Below are 23299 nucleotides of genomic sequence, written 5' to 3' on the forward strand. Positions count from 1 at the left end.
TTGATTCAGACAGGCAGAACTGGAGGAGTAGATTTATTGGGGAATGAGGAACTCTGCTTTAGTTAGGGCAAGTGCTAGATACCTGATAGGCTGCCCAATAGAGATGTCAGATAGGCATTTGGTTATATGAATTTGAAGTTCCCAGAGATGCCAGGGTGGAAGACACAGATGTGTTGGCTGTTTAGACCACCCTGAGCCTTTATTGTGATACCCTACCTGGTGTGGAGTAGCAGAGAAGAAGCAGCCAGTCTAATTGTTGGCACACAGATCATGGCCGCTACCTTCCAGCAGGAAGGAGGCAGTGATTTATCTTCCCTTCCAAGGAAATGACAGTTGCTTTTCTTGTCGAGTCCATCAGTATAGCATCCTATAATCTGTAAGTGACTCCGAAGTGTGGTCTCGAGGTGTTCTTAGTGCTGTGGAAACTTGGGGTGGTGGACCCTCATTTCAACTTCACTGATACACTTTCTACAAAGTGGACTTTTACATAAGATCTCGTTTGAATAAGGTTTCTGCTATTTAAAAAATGTAGAGCATGGAAGGAATCTAGCCTACTCACATTTTCCCCTTTATTTATTTAGCCTCCTCGCTTTCTGTAAAAGGAAACTGAGGCTCAGAGAAGTGAAACAACTCAGACTTCCAGGCTCCACCTCGAGCCTGGCTCCTCTTGTCCTGCTCCAAGAAAGGTTGTGGCAAATCAGGAGGAGCCAGACGACCATTTCTGTACCGAAGGATTCTGCCCCTCATCCCTGAGATGTGAGCTGGCTTTCCCTCTTTAGCTGGGAGCCTCATCTGCTGCTGCTGCTAAGGCGCTTCAGTCGTGTCCTACTCTTTGCAATCCTATGGACAGCAGCCCACCAGGCTCCTCTGTCCATGGGAGTCTCTAGGCAAGAATACTGGAGTGGGTTGCCATTTCCTTCTCCATCATGACCCTCCCAAGCCCTGATTGTGGTAAGGATGGTAGAAACCGACACAGAAAACAAGGAGCTCTCAAGAAGCCATTTGGGGAGTGAAGAGGGTAGCAGAGACACTCGCTGGACAAGCTCCACTACGGGAAGAGCTGAGAACAGTTTTGAATGTGCAGATTAAAGCGGGAGTGGGGTGGGGTTAAGGGTAGAGAGGCAAGTCGCTGGAGGCCCTATTCCATCTGCTGCTGCTCTGCGGGGGCGGGGCTCCCACTCTCCCTCCCTGGGATATGTCCAATTTCAAGATCCCCAGCTGTGCCTTTGTGTGTGTTTGGGGTTGGGTTACAGACGTAAGAGACCACTTGTCATTTTAGGGAAATCAGCCTTTTTTTCCCCTGCAGATTAGTTCGCCTATCAATTCAGACACGACTCCTGTGGTTCACTGTGCCCTCCATCTCAGGTAGGGAGACGGAGGCGCAGAGGGGAATCCAGGCCCGAGACCCCGGGCGACCCAGCCTCTCCGTGGTCGCAAAGCAGCATGCGTTCGGGAGCTTGGGCTCGAGTGCAAAGCAGGAATCACAGTGCCGTGGCCACGAGGTCCCAGGGTCCTGAGGCTAAGTGGTCCAGGACCCAATCCTGCCAGCTCACCCTGCCTCGCCCTCGGGTCGTGCATTTTGCACACGCCTTCCAGACCAAGCCGGTCGGGGGGCGGGGCCTTCGTTTGTTGTTTATCTGCGGCCCCGCCCCCGAGGGGGGCGCGGACCACGCGGCCGGAGGGCCCGCCTCCCCTCCCCCTCCCCTCCCAGCTCGCCCGCCTCTTTGTATCCAACATCCGGGTTTCCCCGCTGGCTCGGCTCCGCGGCCGCGGCTCAGGAGCCATTTTGGACTCGGTTCAGCTCCCCTCCCCCCCACCCCTCCCCCCGTTCATGGCCCCTCCGGACTCGGCCCCTGTGCCCGGGGCCCGGGCCCAGCCCCGCCGCGCGATGCCTGAGTCGGGCGCGCCCCGGCCCGCGCCCCGCCGCCGCCCCCCGGCCCCCGCGTCGTCCCAGAGCCCGGGCCGAAGCCTGCGCCGCCCGCAGCGGCCCTGAGCCCGGCCCCGCCGTCCGGCCCTTGGAGCCTGCACGCTGCCGGGGACGAAGGCGCAGGAAACGCGCGGGGAACGAGGCCGAAGGAAGGAGCGGGAAGGAAAGCGCAGCCGCCGCCGGGCCCTGCGCGCCCCGGGAGCGCCGCGCGGCCCTGCCCGCGGGCTCCGGGTGTCCGCGGGGCGGCGCCGCGGAACATGACGGCGCCCTGGGCGGCCCTCGCCCTCCTCTGGGGATCGCTGTGCGCCGGTAAGAACGAGGCGCGGCATGGGGGGCGCAGGAAGGGCGCGCGGAGCGGCTTCGGGCGCCGCGCGGTGTTTACCAACAAAGGGCGGGCCCGCGGCCTCCTTGCCGCGCCACCTGCATCCAGCTTGCACCTCCCGGGGCGGGGACAGGGGGCGCGCAGGGCGCCCCGCTCGCTGATCTTGGGGGGGGGGGTGTTGATCTTGCCTGTGCGGCGGCCTGCGGGGCTCCCGTTCGCGGAGGCGACCCCAGGGTCGGGGTTCAGACTATATGGGCGCGTGGAGCCCAGGGAGAGTGAAACGAAAATCGGAGCATGGGGAAGGTGGCCAAGAGGGGCGGGCAGATCTTATACGGAGGTAGTGGGATTGTAGGTGCAGCAGCGGCTGGGGGCAGGATTGCGCGACCCTCACAGCCACTTAGGTGTAGCGGAGCGAAGCGGGCCGCTTCACACAGCCAGAGGAGTCTCCTGCACTCCACCCCACCACGTCTGCGTGGTGTTCCCCGGGAGGCGCGCCGTTGGCGCCAGCTCCCACCTGCGCCCGCTTTCCCTGCGGCGCCCCGGTACGCGAGGTGCGGTCACTCCGAGGAACTGCTTTGTTTTGGGGCACCTGGAAGAAGAGGTGGGGCGAGAAGAAAAACCAACAGGTCCTTATTCGTTCTGACCTCTGGGAAAGCACGTGGCGGGGGCGGGTGACCCGGCTAGCGTTCGGCTTGCGTGCTGGCGGCTGAGGGTGGGTGGGTGCGGGTGTATATACACGCGGAGTTCCGCTGGGAGATCGCTTTTTTCCCTGGCCGGCGCACAGATTTTTCCTCTTTGAGCGGTACTGGGACGCGCCCTATTCTAGTGTGCGCGCGCGGACAGACTCCGCACTAGGCTTCGGATGGCTCTGGGCAGCCCTGGGAAGCCGTGCATTAAAGCTTCAGGGAGAAGCCCGGGACGGTCTCTTAGGCTGGTGCGCGGCAGCCGGGGAGCTGGTCCTGTGCGTCTTTGTTCCCAGCCCCCATTACACATGCAGCGCGGGTCCCCTGCCGCCCGCGGTGGCAGCAGCTTAGAGTCTGGGAAACCCGCTAAGGGCGGGGCCGGGAGTGCAGGGGCGGGGCTGGGATCCCCGGGCTGCTGCGGGGGTGGGGATCCCGGATCTCCTTTTCCCCACTCCCACTCTACCGGCCTCCTTTCCGGTGTATCATGGCTTAGCCTTCTCCACCGAAGGCAAGTAACTTCTCCTTGTGGGGCTTGGGCTGCGTAACTTGAATGCAGCGACTGGAAGACAGAGACTCCTTATTGGTGGATGCATGCGTTCTCAGTCATGTCCGACTCTCTGCGATCCCATGAACTGTGGCCCGCCAAGCTCCTCTGTGTTCATGGGATTGTTCAGGCAAGAATACTGGAGTGGGTTGCCATTTCCTCCTCCAGGGGATCTTCCCGACCCAGGGAGCCAACCTGGATCTCTTGCATTGGCAGGCGCATTCTTTACCACTAGCCACCTGGGAAGCCACCCCTTATTGGAGCCAACCTGGATCTCTTGCATTGGCAGGCGCATTCTTTACCACTAGCCGCCTGGGAAACTGCCCCTTATTGGTACTTGGCCACAATATGGAAGGGGGTCATGGGTCTTTTGGAGCCATTTCTTGTGTCACAGAAGCAAAGTGTTGAACCTGTTCCTTTCTCTGCCTTTGAAGTTTTGCTTTGAGATGCTTTTCTCCCAAGTGAGATCTGTGAAGTGAAGGAAGACATTGGCCTTTAGAGGGAAGGGCTGCCGCTAGCCTACTTACTAGGCAAGCAGCGGCTCACGTGGCTGTCTCTGGATTCCTCCTGGAGGTGCTGTGGTCTTCCAAGACCAGGCCTTCAGAGGTGGCCTCTTCCCTAATTAACTCTTCTGTCCTGACCAGTCTCAGGTCCCCGCCTGATTAGGTGAGGTAGGGTGGTATTGGGTCCCTGGGATTTCCATGCTCTTCGCTGGCTTGGGCAGTGCTTGTGTGTGTGTGCTTAGTGGCTCGGTCATGTCCGACTCTGTGATCCCATGGACTGTAGCAAGCTCCTCTGTCCATGGGGATTCTCCAGGCAAGAATACTGGAGTGGGTTGCCATGCCCTCCTCCAGGGGATCTTCTCAACCCAGGGATCGAACCCAGGTCTCCTGCATTGCAGACGGATTCTTTACTGTAGGAAGGTGGGAGTCACTGCGTGTCTCTTGTGGTCCCAGTCCTCTGGTGGCCACTGCCTGACTTGTGAGGAACTATGGGAGGAGCCTCAGCAGACCCCGGTGGGGGCAGAGCTGGTCCTCCTGTTCCGCCATCCTCCTGGATGTGCTTCCTTCAAACCCTGGGCTTGCTGTTTAGAAGTACCCCCACCTCCTGGTAGTAGGAAGGTCTAGGACGGCACTGTCAAACAGAAATATAGAGGGAACCACATAGAAGACTTTAAACTTTTCTGGTAGTTTTGTTAATAAAAGGAAAAAGAAACAGGTGTGTCTTAGCCTCCTCAGGCTGCTATAACAAAATACCACAGACTGTGTGACTTAACTCTTTTCTCACAGTCTGGAGGCTGGAAGTCTGAGGTTAGTATGCCAGCATGGTCAGGTTTTGGTGAAGGCTGTCTTGCTGGCTTACAGATGGCTGTATTCTCACTGAATCCTCACATGGCCTTTCCTGGTGCTTCAGGTGGGGATACTGGGCACACTGTGTTTTGTTTTATTTTGTTTTTGCTTTCACTAACCCCATCAAGGGGGCTCCACCCTCATGAACCTCTGATGTTTTGCAAAGACCCCATCTCCAAATCCCATCACATTGGGCAATAGAGTTTCAACATAAGAATTTTGAGGGGACATATTCAGCCCATAATAAGGGCAAATTGACTTTAATGGTATATTTTATTTAACCTAATGTATATAACAGTCATTTCAACTTGTAGTCAGTATTAAAACAGACTTTTTACGTTCTTTACTGTCGTCAAAATCCACGGCATATTTTATACTTACAGAATGTCTCAGTTCAGACTTTGTACATTTTAGATGCTCAGTAGCCTCATTTTGCTAGTGGCTACCATATTAGATGATGCAGGCCTATTCGAAAAGGCAGAATGGATGCTGCAGTCATGGTATACAGTGCTTGATACAAGATCAGCCTTAGTGAGTTTTGCAAGTCTTCTGTGATCTGTGCCTGGCCAAATGTCTTTGGGAAACAAGTCATTGGCTCTTGCCTTGCAGAGGATATCCCAGACACGCATCTGTGTATCCCCCAAGAATCCTGACCTCTGTCTGTGTGCTTGGGCTTTAGATCAGGGCCTGTGGGTTGGAGTATGCTGAGTGAAATGTCAGGGGCCCCTGCCTGGGGAGGAGGACCGGATTTCTGTCTGTCCCCAGAAAGTGCAAGCCCTGACTGCTCCCTGCTGTCCTCGTAGACAACTATTCTCCCACCCAAAGATGTGCTCCATTTCCTCGGGGGGATGTGTGTATGTAATGAGTGAAGTGACTCTCAGGCCCAGTGTAGTGGTAGCTCTCAGGGACACAGACCAGAGAGTTACAGGCCACCGGTACCCTTTCCCGGGGAAGGGTGTCCAAGTCCTTGTACCTGCTAAGCACTCCAGGCTCTGCCCTGGCCGGCTGGCCGGGCTGCCCCCTGGGGAAGAGCGGGCACTCTCCTCAGCTCTTAGAGACGCTTCCAAGGTAGATGATGTGAGACACTCACCCAGCCTCCCAGGCTGTCCACCTGGGTGAAAACACACGAGGCCCTGATGGCCACCCACTACTCTGCAGGGTCTTTCGGGTCATCCCGATTCCCCCAGGTAGCACCTGGACTTCTGGCACTTAGCCTAAGGAACTTCCTTTCCGGGGAACCCAGTGAAGCGTGCCCATCGTACACTCTGAGGATCTGATGAGAGCTGTGGATCTTTCCCCCAGGAAAATGCAAATAGTGCGTGTGAGACTGAGTGCATACTCGGTGCACACTCACTGTTTGCACCGATACCAGGTAACTGTGGCCCCCTGGGTGGGATTTTGTGAAGGCCTGGCTCTCCGGCCTGCCCTGCCCATTGTTTCAGGGGACAACGTGCTGTCCTTGGCGGGCATGCTGCACCGGGCGGGTTCCACCTCCCTGTTCTAGCCACTGCGCGTGACTTCTCTTTACTTCTGCCTTGTGTGACCCTGCCCACTGTCCACATGCCAGCCCTGGTTTCCTCCCCGCACCCCCCACCCCCACCCCCTTCTTCAGGAAGCCCTCTCTTGAGTGCCTGTGCATTCAGCCTCCTACCTGGGAACTTAGCATAGTGCAAGTGAGGACCAGAGTACCCTAGATCTATTTGTAAATACTGGCCCTTTACCAGAGACTGGGATCTGGGGACCTAGGTAGGCAGTGACTAATCTGGATCCTTCTTTTGAGAATGACACTGGACACACAGCCCTCAGGCAGGGTCCTGGCTGGCTCAACCTTGACACTGTTGACAATTTGGATCCCATGATTCTTTGATGTTTGTATAGGTGGGAAGGGGGGGGGGGGTGTCCTGTTCATTGTAGGATGGTTTGCAGTATCCCTTGGCCTCTACCCACAAAATGCTAATAGCACTTGTAATCCGGAAAACCAAAAATGCTTGGAGTGGAGAGGGCATAAATCACCTGATTGAGAACCTGATCTAGAATGTTCTCATGATTTTAAAGGGACAGAGAGTTGTGGGAGATCCCACAATACCATCCTCCTTACTCCCTCCCCCCAGCGCGCGGGCGCATACACACACACTCACACTTTCCTCCTAAGATTCAGGGCGGAAGGTTGGATTCTAAAAGTCTGGGAGATTCCTGCTTCAGCGTCAGGGTTTGGTTCAAATTTGTGCTTCAGGAGTGCCGCTGGCCACCGTGGAGAGAATCCTGGCGTCCTTGAGTTTTCCCAGAAGTGGTTCAGGTTTCAGGGAGGCGGCGATTGCGGGTGGCCGGACCGCCTGCCTGCCGCCCCCGCCCACCACTCTGAGTGCACCGCCAGGTTCGCATCTTGCCTCGCCCGCCCTGGCCGGGCCTCTGCGCCGCTCAGTGTCCCTGTGCGCGCACCTGGCAGCCGACGCGGGCCCAGCGGAGCACCGGGCATGCCCTCCCCCGCGAGCCCTGCGGGCGGGCCGGCCGCCGAGCACCCTGGGGAGCCACCGCCGCCCTGGGCCTGGGGCTCCGAGGCCGTGGACACCGGGGCGCGGGCGCCGCCTCTCCCCAAAGGTATGGGGCGGCTGCGCAGCTCCACCCGGGTCTGGGGAGGTGTGGTGGGCAGCGCGGCTGGAGGCTGGAGACCAGATGGGCGCCGGCACCACGGCCCCGACCCGGGGGTTGATCTCTTCCGGCGCCTGTTGGTTGTTCTTGGCAGACTGGCAGCTCCCTGTTCCTCCTCCCCTCCTCCCCCAATCTACTCGCACTCCGGAGCCTTCTGCGGGGGATCTCCTCTCTGATCTTGAGATCAGCAAGATACACCGTGCTGAACTGAGCACTATTACAGAGTGGGAGGAAGCAGTCCCCAAAGCTTCAGTTTCCAAGTGCTCCCTGTCGCTGCTGTGTGGTGTGTGAAGTGCTTAAAGGTTTTTATTTTGTTTGTATTTATTTATTTATTTTGTTGGTGTTGAGACTTTCTGCTACCATCTTTTGGGTCTTCCCAAAGGGGACTTTGTTGCCGTCTCAGGATTCTTCATCTTTTTTCTCTTCCCTTCCATTCTGTCACCTGTTCTTTGTTCCGGAATAAACACCTCCCCCTTGTTGGGCTGTCTCCACCAAACTGCGGCCTGCCATCCCAGCCCCAGAGGCGCCTGGTCTTTGTGGTCCTGCCCCTGGATGCCTCGGTTGTTGGGTGGGGATGGGGGAGAGGGGAGGGCGCTGGCCCCTTCTGAGCCTGACGGTGAAATTTCTCAGTGCTCTCTCTGTCTGAGACTATGGTAGGGGCTGGAAGCTGGCTGATGACGCAGGCTGATTGTTGGGGAGTTCGTTGGGCCTCCCCTGGCCCAGGATTAGTCTTGGCTTGCTGCATTTGGACAGCCCCACGCCTTGCCCTGGTTCTCCCTGTCTAGCTGTGCACATACATGTGCCCCTTTCAAACTCTCTCAGGGACTGGCGGCCCTAGCATGGGCACGTGATCGCTGGGAGTGGGTGTGGGAAAGGAAGGCTGCTGCCCCAGTGTGGGCGGATGTGAGTCCTCCTCCTCCCCGGGTGGGGTGTGGGTGGCTTCTAGGGGTCTGGCCTGCCACTCACTGGGGTGACTTCTCTCTGGCCGGTTTCTGGGCTGGAGCTGAGGCGTTTTGTGAGGTGCGTGCGTATTCTTGTTTGCAAACGTTCCTCTGCCGACTATTTCAGTTCCACTCTGACAACCAAGGAGGCTAAAATTAGTTCTGGGGAAGGAAAAGGAAGGCTGCTTGGAAACTCAAGCACTTGGCTGGAGGATGGAGGAGGCTGCTTCCTGGGGCTGGTGGCCCAGCGTTTCGGGGAAGATGTGACCAGACCAGCTGTTGTCTGTCCATCCGAGGAGAGGGAGGGGCCTCTGCTTGCCTCCTAGACAAGCACCAATGAAAACGGGAGGCTGACCTGGAAGCTGCTGCTCTTGAGTGTTGATGCCAGGATGTTTTCTCCCCCTGGCCTGTGTAGTGGAGCGCAGTGTTTGCAGGTATGAGGACAATGCCTTTTAGCGTCCAGTATCACTGACAACTCTCCTTCCCCCTTTCCCCTCATTGACTCGGAAAGCATGCGTGAGTTCTCAGAGTCTTGGACTGGCAACCCTGGCTTGAGAAACCATTCCTGTATTCTGTTTGAGAATTACCCTCCTGTCCAAGTTTGACGTTCCCTTCGGGGCCTCACAGGCCAGGCACACCAGAGCCCCCGTTGGAACCGCTAGCTTGGGTGGGAGTGAGTGCGAGCCTGCCGGCTTAGTTGCTGCAGTCACATCTGACTCTCTGTGACCCTACGGACTGTAATCTGCCAGGCTCTTCTGTGCATGGAAGTCTCCAGGCAGGAATATTGAGTGGGTTGCCGGGCCCTCTTCCAGGGGGTCTTCCTGACCCAGGGATTGAACTCACGTCTCTTATGTCGCCTGCCTTGGCAGACAGATTCTTTACCAGTAGAGAGTAGGGGTTAGAGGAGAGCCCTTGGTACCCTGAGGGCAGAATGGAATCAGGGTTCATCTGCTCTGGAGCTTAGAAAATAGAGAGGCAGAGGAGTCAGGTGAATTCTGGTTTCCCTTCCCACCTGGCTGGTGCCTCCTGTGAAGCCCCCACCCCGACCTGAGAGTGAGTCCTGCAGGACTCCGTCGGGGAGACAGTCCTGTCTCCCTTCCCTGAAAAGCCCCTTCCAAACCTGCGCTCATCCTGGGGTCTCCTGGTGGGCCATCTGGGGTGTAGTTGATAGTAATAGTCACTTTGGCCGTAACTTCTTGTCCCATTTAAAATTTTTGTTAATTTTTAGTTTTATAAGTAACACATGGATTTAGCTGCAGAAATTTAGATATTACAGGGGAACCCATGGTCTCTTTTGCCAGCTCTGTCTGCCTTCTGAATCCTCCTCCAGAAATGAGCCTTCTCACAGTTGGTGGAGTTTAACCTGTGTATCTATAGAAGTATTAGACATAGAGAAAGACAGAAAGCTGGTTTTTTTTCTTTTTAACCTAAAATGGTATTACCCTTTTTCAAACATTTAACTGAAGTGTACATTATGTATATGATAGTGTAATTACCATAAGTGACAGCTTGAGGAATTTTCACAAACTGAATATGCTGATGGCATCAGCATCCAGATGAAGGTGCTCGCCCCCTCCCCACTGAGCCCTCTTTTTCTCCATTCCAGTCTTGACCCCTAAACCCTGGAGGGTAACCACTGCCCTTTTTTAATAGCATATGTTAGTTTAGCCTGTCATTGTGCTTTGAAGTGTAGTGAAGTGAAAATCAGTCGTGTCCGACTCTTTGCCACCCCATGGACTATACAGTCCATGAAATTCTCCAGGCCAGAATACTGGAGTGGGTAGCCTTTCCCTTCTCTGGGGGATCTTTCCAACCCAGGGATCGAACCCAGGTCTTTTGCATTGTAAGCGGATTCTTATCAGCTGAGCCACAAGGGAAGCTGCCATTGTGCTTTAAAAGGATGTAATCTTGCGGGGTGAACGGTTTGTGTCCCCATCTTTTGCTCACCATGTTTCGTAACTTGCATCCACATTGTCACATGTTGTGGTTTTCGTGGTGTGTGTGTGTGTTTTTCCCCCACTGCATGGCATGCAGGATCTCAGTTCCCCTGGCCAGGGATTGAATCTGTGTCCCCTGCAGTGGCAGCGTGGAGTCTTAACCACTGGACCACCAGGGAAGTCCCTGTCATGGCTTTTTAAGCTCAGAGACTTGCTCTGGCAGTCTTTTTCAGTGTTTATGCATCCACCTCAGTCTTTCTAATAGTGTGAAATTTCAGAGTTCAGAGATAGGCTGCGTTTTGTCTGGTCTCCTGTTGATGGACTTTCTGATTGCTCACAGTTTATGCAGATTGCTTGCTAAGGATAGATGACAAGAAGAGAGTTCGGAGTCACAGGGCATGTATGGTTTGAATTTTAATATAGATATTGAGAAACGATTACACACGGTTATGCTGTGTTGTGGTTGTGTATGTGTGTGTTTGTGTCCCTGTGTAATGGTAGGTTACAGAGCTTGGAAATCGCCCACCTCACGAAGGGTGCCCAGACAGGAAGGATGTCCACTTCCACTGACCTGGTGTCTGAGGAGCTCCAGAGAGGCTGCTTCCCACGTCTGAGTCACTGTGCCGACAGATGGAGGTGGCCGTGGACCGACCAGGATGCGTCCGGGTTCGGGGTGGACGTGCACGTGTGCGTCTGTGTGTGCTCACCAGTCAGGCTCCACGCTGCCTCCATGCCCAGAGGGGCTGAGGCTCTTGCGGAAGGTTGTGGGGGGCAGGCTCTGCTGGTGCAGCCAGTGCGTTTGGCAAGTTCTGGGCGTGGCCGGATCCCGTCTCACGTGTGGCGATAATGGAGGTAGGGAGGATGGGAGAAACTTGTAGAAGAATGGGCCTGGAGTCTGGGGAGAGGCTTTTCACAGCAGAAGGGGCTGCGTGAGCTTCAGTTCCTGGATGGGCGTGTGGCTTGTTCCCCTGCACCCTCTTCTGCCCTGACTGGCTGAAGAATGAAAGAGGGCAGGTTGAGATGGCTTGTTCTCCAAAGCCCCTGCTTTCCGAGTTCCTTCCTCACCATGCACTCTGTTCTTTCACTGCTGTTTTCCTGGGATTCCTTGTGTGAGCCCGCTTGTCAGGCCCTGTTTGTGGAGCTGGGTGTCAGTGGGTACTGTTTCTAGCGTGAGTGACGTCCCAGCCAGCTTTCCCACATTGCACAGGTGATGGGCGCTGTCTGGGTAGGAATCTGCTTAGGCTGCAGAATACCACTGACTCGGGGGCTTCAGTAACAGAAATTAATTTTCACAGCTCTGGAGGCTTGAAATCAAAGACCAAGATTTTGTCAGGATAGGTTCCTGGTGAGCTCTTGCTCCTTGGCATGCAGAGAGCTACCTTCTTGCTTGTCCTCACACAGCCTTCTCTCTTGGTGTGTCTCTTCCTCTTATAAGGACAGAATTCCTATTAGAGCCCCACCCATGTGGCCTTGACTGACCTTAATTACCTCTTCAGAGACCTTATTTCCTAGTACAGTCATATTGCCGGTTACGAATTTGAGGGCAAGGAGATGCAGTTCAGTTCACAAGAGTCTAAAATAATGAAGTTGGTTGAAAGGGGATTGTTTTGCCTTTGACTTACCCTTTGGAAGGGAAGTTAACTTTCTTCAGGACCCTGCTTTGGGGTCAGTGTTCTTGATTAACACTTTCTATGGGCAGTCTTTGGAGAAGGCAGTGGCACCCCACTCCAGTACTCTTGCCTGGAAAATCCCATGGACGGAGGAGCCTGGTAGGCTGCAGTCCATGGGGTCGCTAAGAGTCGGACACAACTGAGCGACTTCACTTTCACTTTTCACTTTCATGCATTGAAGAAGGAAATGGCAACCCGATCCAGTGTTCTTGCCTGGAGAATCCTAGGGACAGTGGAGCCTGATGGGCTGCCATCTATGGGGTCGCACAGAGTCGGACACGACTGAAGCGACTTAGCAGATTAGCAGTAGCAGATGGGCAGTCTTATCTGCACTGGTGATCTCAGTTGCTGTGTATGTATGGAGGTGTCCTCTTGAGCTATTATATATAGTCCTGAAAATATATTTAAAATCTGGGTCAAAGTAGATACGGAGGTTCCCTCTTTTGATGATCAGTATCAATCCTCTTTCTGAAGGCACCTGGAAAAGATGGACAAACAGAGAAAATACCTCCGATTGAAAGCATTGTACAGCTAAGAAGATAGGGAATACCTACCAGGCCAGGATCTGTGTGACTGCAGAGGCCCTGGGTGGTGACTTTTACATCTGAGTCTGTTTTCAGTTCCACGTGGGCAACTGAGAGGCTGAGCCTTGCACTTGACACCCTTGCGGGGCGAGGAAGACAGGAATTGGAATTTTAAATAGAGGGTGAGTATAGTGAGCCCTTCTTTTTGGTTTGGGACTCCAAAGATATAGAGTGGAGGCGGAGCCAGAAGAAGACAAACTCTAAAGTGGGATGAAGATGTTAGGTGGTAGAAATCATGTTGCTTCTCAGCTTTCTGTGCAGCTAGTTGAGGAGTCCGTGTGGCCATTGGCCACTCGCGTATTTGCTTTCCGGCTTCAGAACTTTACTTCTGTGGTTCTTTGCTGTTCCTTTTGTCTTTATGGGTTTATGCCTTAAAAACCTTTTCTTTGCTGTGGTTGTAGTGGGATTACAGGAGGGAGCAAAAATAACATTTGTGTAAAATCCTTGACCTTTTATCTACAAGCTCGCTTACCAGTGTCCTTCAGGAATGATGGGCTCTGGAGAAAAGCAGGTGTTGTGGAGAATGGTCCTGCACCCTTGTGTTTTGTTTTGTTTTTTAATTGTATGTTTTAGTTTTGGCTGTGCTGAGTCTCCGTTGCTGCTCGGGGTTCTCTGGTTGCGGAGTGCAGGGGCTCCTCTCTGGCTGCAGTGGCTTCTCTTTGGAGCAGGGCTCTGGGGCGCACGGGCTTCAGTAGTTGGCTTCCAGGCTCCGGAGCGCAGGCTGAGTAGTTGTGGTGCAGCTTAATTGCTCCGTGGCATGTGAGATGTTCCCTAATCAGGGACTGAACCCTTGTCTCCTGCATTGGCAGGCGGATTCTTTACCACTGAGCCACCAGGGGAATCCTCCACCCCCTCACTGGCCCAACCTTGTTCTGTGGGTGGTGTTACAGAATCATTTACAAAGTCAAAGTTGAATGTGACTCGAGGTGACCTCGCTTGATTTCTTGTTCTGCTGGCACTAGTCGTAAAGAACCTACCTGTCAGTGCAGGAAATGTAGGAGATTCGGGTTCCATCTCTGGGTGGAGAAGATCCCGTGGAGGAGGGCATGGCAGCACACTCCATTTTGTGGAGAATTTTGTGGACAGAGGAGCCTGGCAGGCTGTAGTCCAGAGGGTCTCAAAGAGTTGGATACGACTGAAGTGACTTAGCATGCAGGCTGATAGAGCTCCTCTTGTCACCCTTGAAAATTGCTCCGAACTTGCATTTCTGGCAATAATAGTGAACAGAAGAGCCAAAAAACCTCGTTATACAAGACACATGGAAATGCTGGATAAAGTATAGCGAATATCCTTTTTAAATGTGTATGCATACTTGCATGTATAAAAGAGGGAGAAGCAAGAGTGGGCTGGAAACTAGAGCTGTGCCCTTTCACTGGCTAAAGCTGCTTTTTCCTGAGGGACTTTGCCTCTTTCCATAATTTCAAGATGTGGGTGGTAGCAGGGTGTGAGGCGCAGGAGATAAGATGTGGAACTGAGACTGAGGCTCTCACATGATAAGATTCTGCAGGGTTATTCATTCAGTGAAAGTATGGACAAGAGGGAGCATTCTTTTGCTGATAAAGGGAATAGATGAATTGTTGATTGCTGGGGAGGTGGGTAGTTTCCTTTGAGAATTTGTAACATAGATCTGTGTGCTTCCATGAGCTTGGAGTTGAAGTTTATACCATCTGTGTTTCCTGGGAACCTGACGTTGAATAATTACAGTGATTCCAGATTGGTAGTGTCCTAGAGAATTTGGCAGAATTTGGCAGAAGCAAAATATAAATTATTTCTGGAAGTTTGCCCCTTCAAACTTGGCTTCACTTTTTATTCCCACAGAAAAGGCCGCCACTGAACATAAGTTCTGTATCCAAAAACAGAATCCAAAATTCCAAAACACACAGGGAAACAAGATTCCATGAGTGAAATCATCAAAAGTAACAAGTGGGATAAATAGATGTTTAGGAAGTTAAATTATGGAATTTATATAAACTAGAGATTTGGAAGTATGACAAGAAATGGAAGTATCAAAATTGACCAAGAAGGTTTTTTTTTAAGTAGAACTTATCAAAATAAAATAATAGATTAATTGAATTTATAAATTAATTAGAACTAAATAGCAAATTAGACCCAGCTAAAAAGAGAATTAATTAGTTGGAAGTTAGATCTGTGGAATTATCTATAATGGCGTTTAGACACAGATTCGGAGAAGGCGATGGCACCCCACCCCAGTACTCTTGCCTGGAAAATCCCATGGACAGAGGAGCCTGGTGGGCTGCAGTCCATGGGGTCGCTAAGAGTCAGACACAACTGAGCGACTTCACTTTCACTTTTCACTTTGATGCATTGGAGAAGGAAATGGCAACCCACTCCAGTGTTCTTGCCTGGAGAATCCCAGGGACGGGGGAGCCTGGTGGGCTGCCGTCTCTGGGGTCGCACAGAGTCGGACACGACTGAAGTGACTTAGCAGCAGCAGCAGCAGACACAGATTTGAAAAATATGAAAGCAGAGTTAAGAGACTGATCTGATGGTCTGATGCTTGTAATAGGAATGTCAGAACATGGAACAGGGAGATAGAAATAGATGTGGGAAAAGTGGAAACAGTGGCAGATTTTATTTTCTTGGGCTCCAAAATCACTACAGACGGGGATTGCAGCCACAAAATCAAAAGACTCTTGTTTCTTGGAAGAAAAGCCATGACACACCTTGACAGCATATTAAAAGCAGAGACAGCACTTTGCTGACAAAGGTCTGTATAGTCTAAGCTGTGGTTTTTCCCCTACTCACGTACGGATGTGATAGTTGGACCATAAAGAAGGCTGAGCGCCGGAGAATTGATGCTTTCAAACTGTGGTGTTGGAGGAGATTCTTGAGAGTCCCTTGGATAGCAAGGAGATCAAACCAGTCCATCCTAAAGGAGATCAACCCTAAATATTCACTGGAAGGACTGATATTGAAGCTCCAATACTTTGGCCACCTGATAGGAAGAGCCAGCATGTTGGAAAAGACCCTGATGCTGGGAATGATTGAGGGGAGGAGGAAAAGGGGGCAACAGGGGATGAGCTGGTTGGATGGCATCACCAACTCGATGGACGTGCATGTGAGCAAACTCTGGGCCATGTGAAGGACAGGGAAGCACTGTGTGCTGCAGTTCATGGGGTCACAGAGTCGGACACAACTTAGTGGCTGAGCAACAACAAAGAATTTTTCAGAGTCAGTGAAAGATGTGAATCATCAGATTAAAAGCATATTCTTCTGAGCAGTATGGCAACCCACTCCAGTATTCTTGCCTGGAGAATCCCATAGACAGAGGAGCCTGGCAGGCTACTGTCCATGGGGACACAGCTGAAGCGACTTAGCACATAACTGCATAAGCACATGCCTCTGAGCAGTACAAATAAGTTTAAACATACAGCTCATTAGTGAAATTGCAAGAAGCAGATCTAAGAAAGCAACCAGAGGGAAAAGGCAGAATATCTACAAAGGTAAACTAATCATAGACTTTTCTGCAGTAACGGTGAAAGCCAGAAGACAGTGGAATAATACCTTCAAGATGCTGAGAGAAAATAACTCAACCTAAAAGGTTATGTTCTTCTACACTGTCAGTTAGGAACAAGAACAGAGTCAGTTAGGAAAAAGAACAAAATGACAAATTTTCAGAGAGAGAAGTCTTCTTTATCCAAAGATCTGTACTGAAGGAAGGTGTTCCGCGGAAAGGACAGCGGTCTTGGAAGGAAGAGTGGAGTTCCAGAATGAATGGGTGCGCAGACCAACTGATGGATGTATGAGCTGAGAAGAAGATGCCGACTGTGTAAAACCCAAATATATCTGCTTCGGGAGGCAGATAAGAAGATGAACAATTGGTTACACGTGGAACACAAATATGTTAATTTAATGTAGGTTGGATGGAGGTAATTAGAACAGTGAAGTTCCAATAAGGGATAGGAGAGATGTTGATTAACGTTCGGCTTTTAGCATAAATGTACATGTTAAAGCTTAGCTTACAATGGAATGGAAATAGGGTGCATTACTTCCAGACCAGAAGTGGCTGAAATAATGGAATTTAAAACAGGCTTACATTTGGCTGGGCCAGGTGTTAGTTGCGGCATGTAGGGTCTAATTCCCTGCCCAGGGATCAGACCTAGGCCCCCTGCATTGGGAGCAAGGAGTCTTGGCCACTGGACCACCAGGGAAGTTCCTGAAATGGGATCTACAATGATAATCTAAAGGTCTTAACGGTAGAGAAAAAGCAAATTTAAATGCTGTTGTTCAGTCGCCAAATCGTGTCCAACTCTGCAGCCCCATGGACTGCAGCACGCTAGACTTCCCTGTCCTTCACTGTCTCTCGGAATTTGCCCAGACTCATGTCCATTGAGTTGGTAGTGCCATCCAGCTATCAAATCCTTTGTTGCTCCCTTCTCCTTCTGCCCTTAATCATTCCCAGAATCAGGGTCTTTTCTAGCAAGGCAGTTCTTCACATCAGGTGGCCAAAGTATTGGAGCCTCAGCTTTAGCATCAGTCTTTCCAGTGGATATTCAGGGTTGATTTCCTTTAGGATTGGCTGGTTTGATCTTGCAATCCAAGGGACTTCTCCAGCACCACAATTCAAAAGCATCAGTTCTTTGGCAATTAGCCTTCAATATGGTCCTGCTCTCACATCTGTACATGACTGCGGGAGAAACCATAGTTTGGACTATATAGACCTTTGTTGGCAAAGTGATGTGTCTGCTTTTTAATACATTGTCTAGGTTTGTCATAACTTTCCTTCCAAAGAGCAAGCGTCTTTTAATTTTATGGCTGCAGTCTCTGTCTATAGTGATTTTGGAGCCCAAGAAAATAACATCTGTCACCGATTCCACTTTTTCTCCTATTTGCCGTGAAGTGATGGAAACGGCATCTATGATTTTCGTTTTTTGAATGTTGAGTTTTAAGCCAGCTTTTCCACTCCCATTTCACCTTCATCAAGAGGCTCCTTAGTTCCTCTTCACTTTCTGCTATTAAAGTGGTATCATCTGCATAGCTGAGGTTATTGATGTTTCTCCCAGCAGTCTTGATTCCAGCTTGTGCTTCTTCCAGCCCAGCGTTTCTCATGATGTACTCTGCATATAAGTTAAATAAGCAGATCAGATCAGATCAGTCGCTCAGTCATGTCCGACTCTTTGTGACCCCATGAATCACAGCACGCCAGGCCTCCCTGTCCATCACCAACTCCCGGAGTTCACTGAGACTCATGTCCATCAAGTCAGTGATGCCATCCAGCCATCTCATTCTCTGTTGTCCCCTTCTCCTCCTGCCCCCAATCCCTCCCAGCATCAGAGTCTTTTCCAATGAGTCAACTCTTCGCATGAGGTGGCCAAAGTACTGGAGTTTCAGCTTTAGCATCATTCCCTCCAAAGAAATCCCAGGGCTGATCTCCTTCAGAATGGACTGGCTGGATCTCCTTGCAGTCCATGGGACTCTCAAGAGTCTTCTCCAACACCACAGTTATAAAAAGCATCAATTCTTGGACGCTCAGCTTTCTTCACAGACCAACTCTCACATCCATACATGACCACAGGAAAAACCATAGCCTTGACTAGACGAACCTTTGTTGGCAAAGTAATGTCTCTGCTTTTGAACATGCTATCTAGGTTGGTCATAACTTTCCTTCCAAGGAGTAAGCGTCTTTTAATTTCATGGCTGCAGTCACCATCTGCAGTGATTTTGGAGCCCAGAAAAATAAAGTCAGACACTGTTTCCACTGTTTCCCCATCTATTTCCCATGAAGTGGTGGGACCAGATGCCATGATCTTCGTTTTCTGAATGTTGAGCTTTAAGCCAACTTTTTCACTCTCCACTTTCACTTTCATCAAGAGGCTTTTGAGTTCCTCTTCACTTTCTGCCATAAGGGTGGTGTCATCTGCATATCTGAGGTTATTGATATTTCTCCCGGCAATCTTGATTCCAGTTTGTGTTTCTTCCAGTCCAGGGTTTCTCATGATGCACTCTGTATGTAAGTTAAATAAACAGGGTGACAATATACAGCCTTGACGAACTCCTTTTCCTATTTGGAACCAGTCTGTTGTTCCATGTCCAGTTCTAACTGTTGCTTCCTGACCTGCATACAAATTTCTCAAGAGGCAGATCAGGTGGTCTGGTATTCCCATCTCGTGAAGAATTTTCCACAGTTTATTGTGATCCACGCAGTCAAAGGCTTTGGCATAGTCAATAAAGCAGAAATAGATGTTTTTCTGGAACTCTCTTGCTTTTTCTATGATCCAGCGGATGTTGGCAATTTGATCTCTGGTTCCTTTGCCTTTTCTAAAACCAGCTTGAACATCAGGAAGTTCACAGTTCACATATTGCTGAAGCCTGGCTTGGAGAATTTTGAGCATTACTTTACTAGCGTGTGAGATGAGTGCAATTGTGTGGTAGTTTGAGCATTCTTTGGCCTTGCCTTTCTTTGGGATTGGAATGAAAACTGACCTTTTCCAGTCCTGTGGCCACTGCTGAGTTTTCCAAATTTGCTGGCATATTGAGTGCAGCACTTTCACAGCATCATCTTTCAGGATTTGGAATAGCTCAACTGAAATTCCATCACCTCCACTAGCTTTGTTTGTAGTGATGCTTTCTAAGGCCCATTTGACTTCACATTCCAGGATGTCTGGCTCTAGGTGAGTGATCACTCCATCGTAATTATCTGGGTCATGAAGATCTTTTTTGTACAGTTCTGTGTATTCTTGTCATCTCTTCTTAATATCTTCTGCTTCTGTTAGGTCCATACCAATTTCTGTCCTTTTATCGAGCTCATCTTTGCATGAAATGTTCCTTTGTTATCTCTGATTTTCTTGAAGAGATCCCTAGTCTTTCCCATTCTGTTGTTTTCCTGTATTTCTCTGCATTGATCACTGAAGAAGGCTTTCTTATCTCTTCTTGCTATTCTTTGGAACTCTGCATTCAGATGTTTATATCTTTCCTTTTGTCCTTTGTTTTTTGCTTCTCTTCTTTTCACAGCTATTTGTAAGCCCTCCCCAGACAGCCATTTTGCTTTTTTGCATTTCTTTTCCATGGGGATGGTCTTGATCCCTGTCTCCTGTACAATGTCACGAACCTCATTCCATAGTTCATCAGGCACTCTATCTATCAGATTTAGGCCCTTAAATCTATTTCTCACTTCCACTGTATAATCATAAGGGATTTGATTTAGGTCATACCTGAATGGTCTAGTGGTTTTCCCTACTTTCTTCAATTTAAGTCTGAATTTGGCAATAAGGAGTTCATGGTCTGAGCCACAGTCAGCTCCTGGTCTTGTTTTTGCTGTGACAATATACAGGTGTTGTACTCCTTTCCCAGTTTTTGAACCAGTCTGTTGTTCCATGTCTGGTTCTAACTGTTGCTTCTTGATCTGCATATAGGTTTCTCATGAGACAGGTAAGGTGGTCTGATATTCTCATCTCTTTAAGAATTTTCCACAGTTTGTTGTGATCCAGACTTTAGCATAGTCAATGAAACAGATGTTTTTCTGGAATTCCTTTGCTTTCTGTATGATCCAACAGATATTGACAGTTTGATTTCTAGTTCTTCTGCCTTTTCTAAACTCAGCTTGCACATCTGGCAGTTCTCAGTTGAAGTACTGATGAAGCCTAGTTTGAAGGATTTTGAGCAGGAACTTGCTAGCATGTGAAATGAGCCCAGTTATGTGGTAGCTTGAACATTCTTTGGCACTGCCCTTTGGGATTGGAGTGTCCTGTGGCCACTGCTGAGGTTTCCAATTTTGCTGACATAGTGAGTGCAGCACTTTAACAGCATCTTCTTTTAGGATTTGAAATAGCTCAGCTAGAATTTCATCACCTCCAGTAGCTTTGTTTGTACTAACATTTCCCAAGGCCCATCCTCAAAGATGTCTGGCTGTAGGTGAGTGATCACACCACCGTGGTTATCTGTGTCATTAAGACCTTTTTTTGTATCATTCTTCTGTGTATTCTTGCCACCTCTTCTTAATCTCTTCTGCTTCTGTTAGATCCTTACCATTTCTGTCCTTTAAGTGTGCCCATCCTTGCATGAAATGTTCCCTTGATAGCTCCAGTTTTCATAGCGGTACTTGTAATGGGACTAGAGTCGGGGGTTTTGGCTGTGCCGGGTCCTCGTTGCTGTGCACAGGCTTTCTCTAGTTGTGGTGGGTGGGGTCTGCTCTCTGGTTGCAGTGTGTGCACTTCTCCTTGCAGTGGCCTCTCTTGTCATGAAGCTCGGGCTCTAGAGCATGTAGCTTCAGTAGTTGTGCTGCGAAGGCTTAGTGCTCCGCAGCATGTGGAATCTTCCTGGACCCGGGATTCAATGTTAGAGCAAAGACAATATTAGATTGAGTTGGGATAAAAAGAGATACAGAAAGATTTGAAGTACGAGTTGGATAAAGATAAATTGGGAAAATACTAACTACAAGAAATGTCATAAAACTGTGTTAGCGTCACATTAAAGTAGGGTTTCTGGCAAGGAGCAAACAAACAAATGAAAGGGGTTATTTTGTAGTAAGAAAAGTTTTATTGGAACATATAAAAAATTTCTATAACCCAAAGGAGAAGCAGCCCAGTGGAAAAACGGGAAAGGATGTGAAGAGGCAGTTTTCAGAAGGAGCTGACTCACACACGCATGACCACTTTCACAAGCGATTAGGAAATGGGGATCAGAACCGTGACGTCCGATTTCACCCTGCTCCGGTTAGCACGTCGCAGGGCTCGGGGTGGCTCAGTGGGTCTGGAGTCTCTTGGGCACGTACAGAGTACATCCACGTGGGAGAACAGTGTGACCGTGACCTGTGAGTTGGAGATGCTCATCCCTGTGTCCCCCTTCTCTGACCTCTAACCCGTGGTGTATCCCCCTAGAGGAACACCCGCTCATGAGAAAACGCACAGGGGACCCCAGGGGGGCCCATGGCGGCAGGGCTCACGGCAGCAAGCATTGTCAGGGACCCTCGAGGTCCAACAGGAGGGTGGGCCCTGAGGTGGTGGTCTGACTGTACAGTGAGCTGTTCGCTAACACCGAGAGTAGCGGTGTCAAGAGCAGGTGAAGAGCGTGTGTACTCCACAGCGAGGCAGCCTTGGGCTCAAAACCTGGTTTTGACACTTAATAAACATCTTGGGTAGAGTTATTCTCTTATGTGGGAGAAGTTCAGAGATGGGTGTAGTCCAGTTTGGGATTCTTTCCTGCCTCTTGTATGTGTGTGTCATTGCACAGTGCGTGCACACGTGTGTGTGTGCTCCAGCCCTCCTCCTCACCTCCATTTAGGTTCCCTTTATCCCGCACACACCAGCCATCCTACTCTGGTCGTGGGGAAGATGGTGAAGAGCATCCTGTGTGGACCGGGGGAGGCGGAGTCACAAACTCAGATCCGGGTATTGCCGCTGGGCGCCCCCACCTTCAGGACCCTCCTTGGCTGCTCTGGAGGAGCCTGCGGTGACAGCGGGTGCTCGGCTAAGGGCAGGTCCCTCCTCGGGGCAGGGTGAGGGGAGCCCAGAGCACAGCCTCCAGGGAAGGGAGCCTGACCCCTGTGTGCGCTTGTGTGGCGGGGTGGGGGCTGCCTCTCTTCTCTGCGCAGACCTGGAGGCTGGACGATGTGGGAGAAAGCTGGGCTTGCCTCACTTGGCCGCCTCTCTGGCTTGGTGGCTCCTGCAGGGAGCGGGGGTGGTGACCTGGTGCCTGAGGTGGGTGGGTGGTGGCTGGCATCCCATTCTCACCACTCCACAGTGTAGGGGGACTGCGCCCACAGGGAGGCAGGGCTGTTCAGGGAGCCCCGGGAACCAAGGGCAGAGTGCAGTGGCTGGCTGGCTGCTGGGGTCTGTGGTACCTCTGAGAGCTGTTGGCTGAGCTGAATGTTCCCTAGACCCAGAGCTCGGGGGACCCCAGGGGAGGCGTGGCTGCTCCGGCTGCACCCCCTCCCCCAAAGGTCTGCCTCAGGTCTCCAGCACTCTCTGTCTCCCCATTAGATTTCCCCCTTGTCTCCCCAAGTGCAAGTTGGGTACATCCAAGGCCAGCTGGCCTGGGAAACAGACCTTGCGTGTCAGAGCCCATCTATTCAGGTCCATCCTGCTTTCAGATCGTGGGTTCCGAGTGGAATATGCGTGTGGTTCTGTGTGTCCAGGATTGGGGTTTCCGTGTCTCGCCTGGACTGGGGGCTTGGGGAGCACCAGGGGTGTCTTCCCACCGAGGTTTAGACTCCTTGGAACATAAGGACCACCTCTTGGGGACACTGCTGCTTGTATACCTGTTTCCTTGAGAGGCTAGTGCTCAGGTCGGCTGGTGCTCGGGGTAGAATGAACCCCTTACCCTCATGTCTTCGGGGGAGGTGCCCCTCTGGGCTCTGAGGCAGCAAGTGCGGGCACAGCTTCTTCTCCTGCTGGGATGGGTGAATGGGCGGGGGTTGGGGGAGCCTCCTGTGTAGGGGGCCCCGGCTCTATGAGCGTGGGCAGGAGCCCTGTGTCTATTAAAAGGCGGAGGCGGCCTTGTGGTTGGAGTGTTGCCAGAGGCTATAAATAGCTGAGTGTGTGCAGAAGGAGTGCCAGGGAGGAGGGAGGAGGGGGATTCCTCTCCAGCTGGCAGCAGAGTCTGGGAGTGGGGGGGCATGCAGCCTCCCGGTCTCCCCGAGTCCCCCTGGGGGACAAAGCTCTTGCAGGTGTGGGTGTGCACACCCCCAGCCTGACGGGGCGGGGGGCTTGTGCTGTGATGAAATGGCGTTGGCAGT

General features: G+C 51.3%; 1 protein-coding gene across 1 annotated transcript in view; it reads left to right on the forward strand.

Annotated features, from left to right (window-relative positions):
* The first annotated feature begins 7453 nt into the window (after positions 1 to 7453).
* The window catches only part of ACVR2B (activin A receptor type 2B), a 29728-nt gene continuing 13882 nt past the window's right edge, over positions 7454 to 23299 (forward strand). The window contains exon 1 of the mRNA XM_070776063.1: positions 7454 to 7757. Within this exon, the coding sequence (XP_070632164.1) occupies positions 7499 to 7757 (259 nt within the window). The 5' untranslated portion in view covers positions 7454 to 7498. The remainder of the gene's footprint in view (positions 7758 to 23299) is intronic.

Source organism: Bos indicus, chromosome 22 (genome assembly GCF_029378745.1).
Source record: "Bos indicus isolate NIAB-ARS_2022 breed Sahiwal x Tharparkar chromosome 22, NIAB-ARS_B.indTharparkar_mat_pri_1.0, whole genome shotgun sequence".
Taxonomy (NCBI): domain Eukaryota; kingdom Metazoa; phylum Chordata; class Mammalia; order Artiodactyla; family Bovidae; genus Bos; species Bos indicus.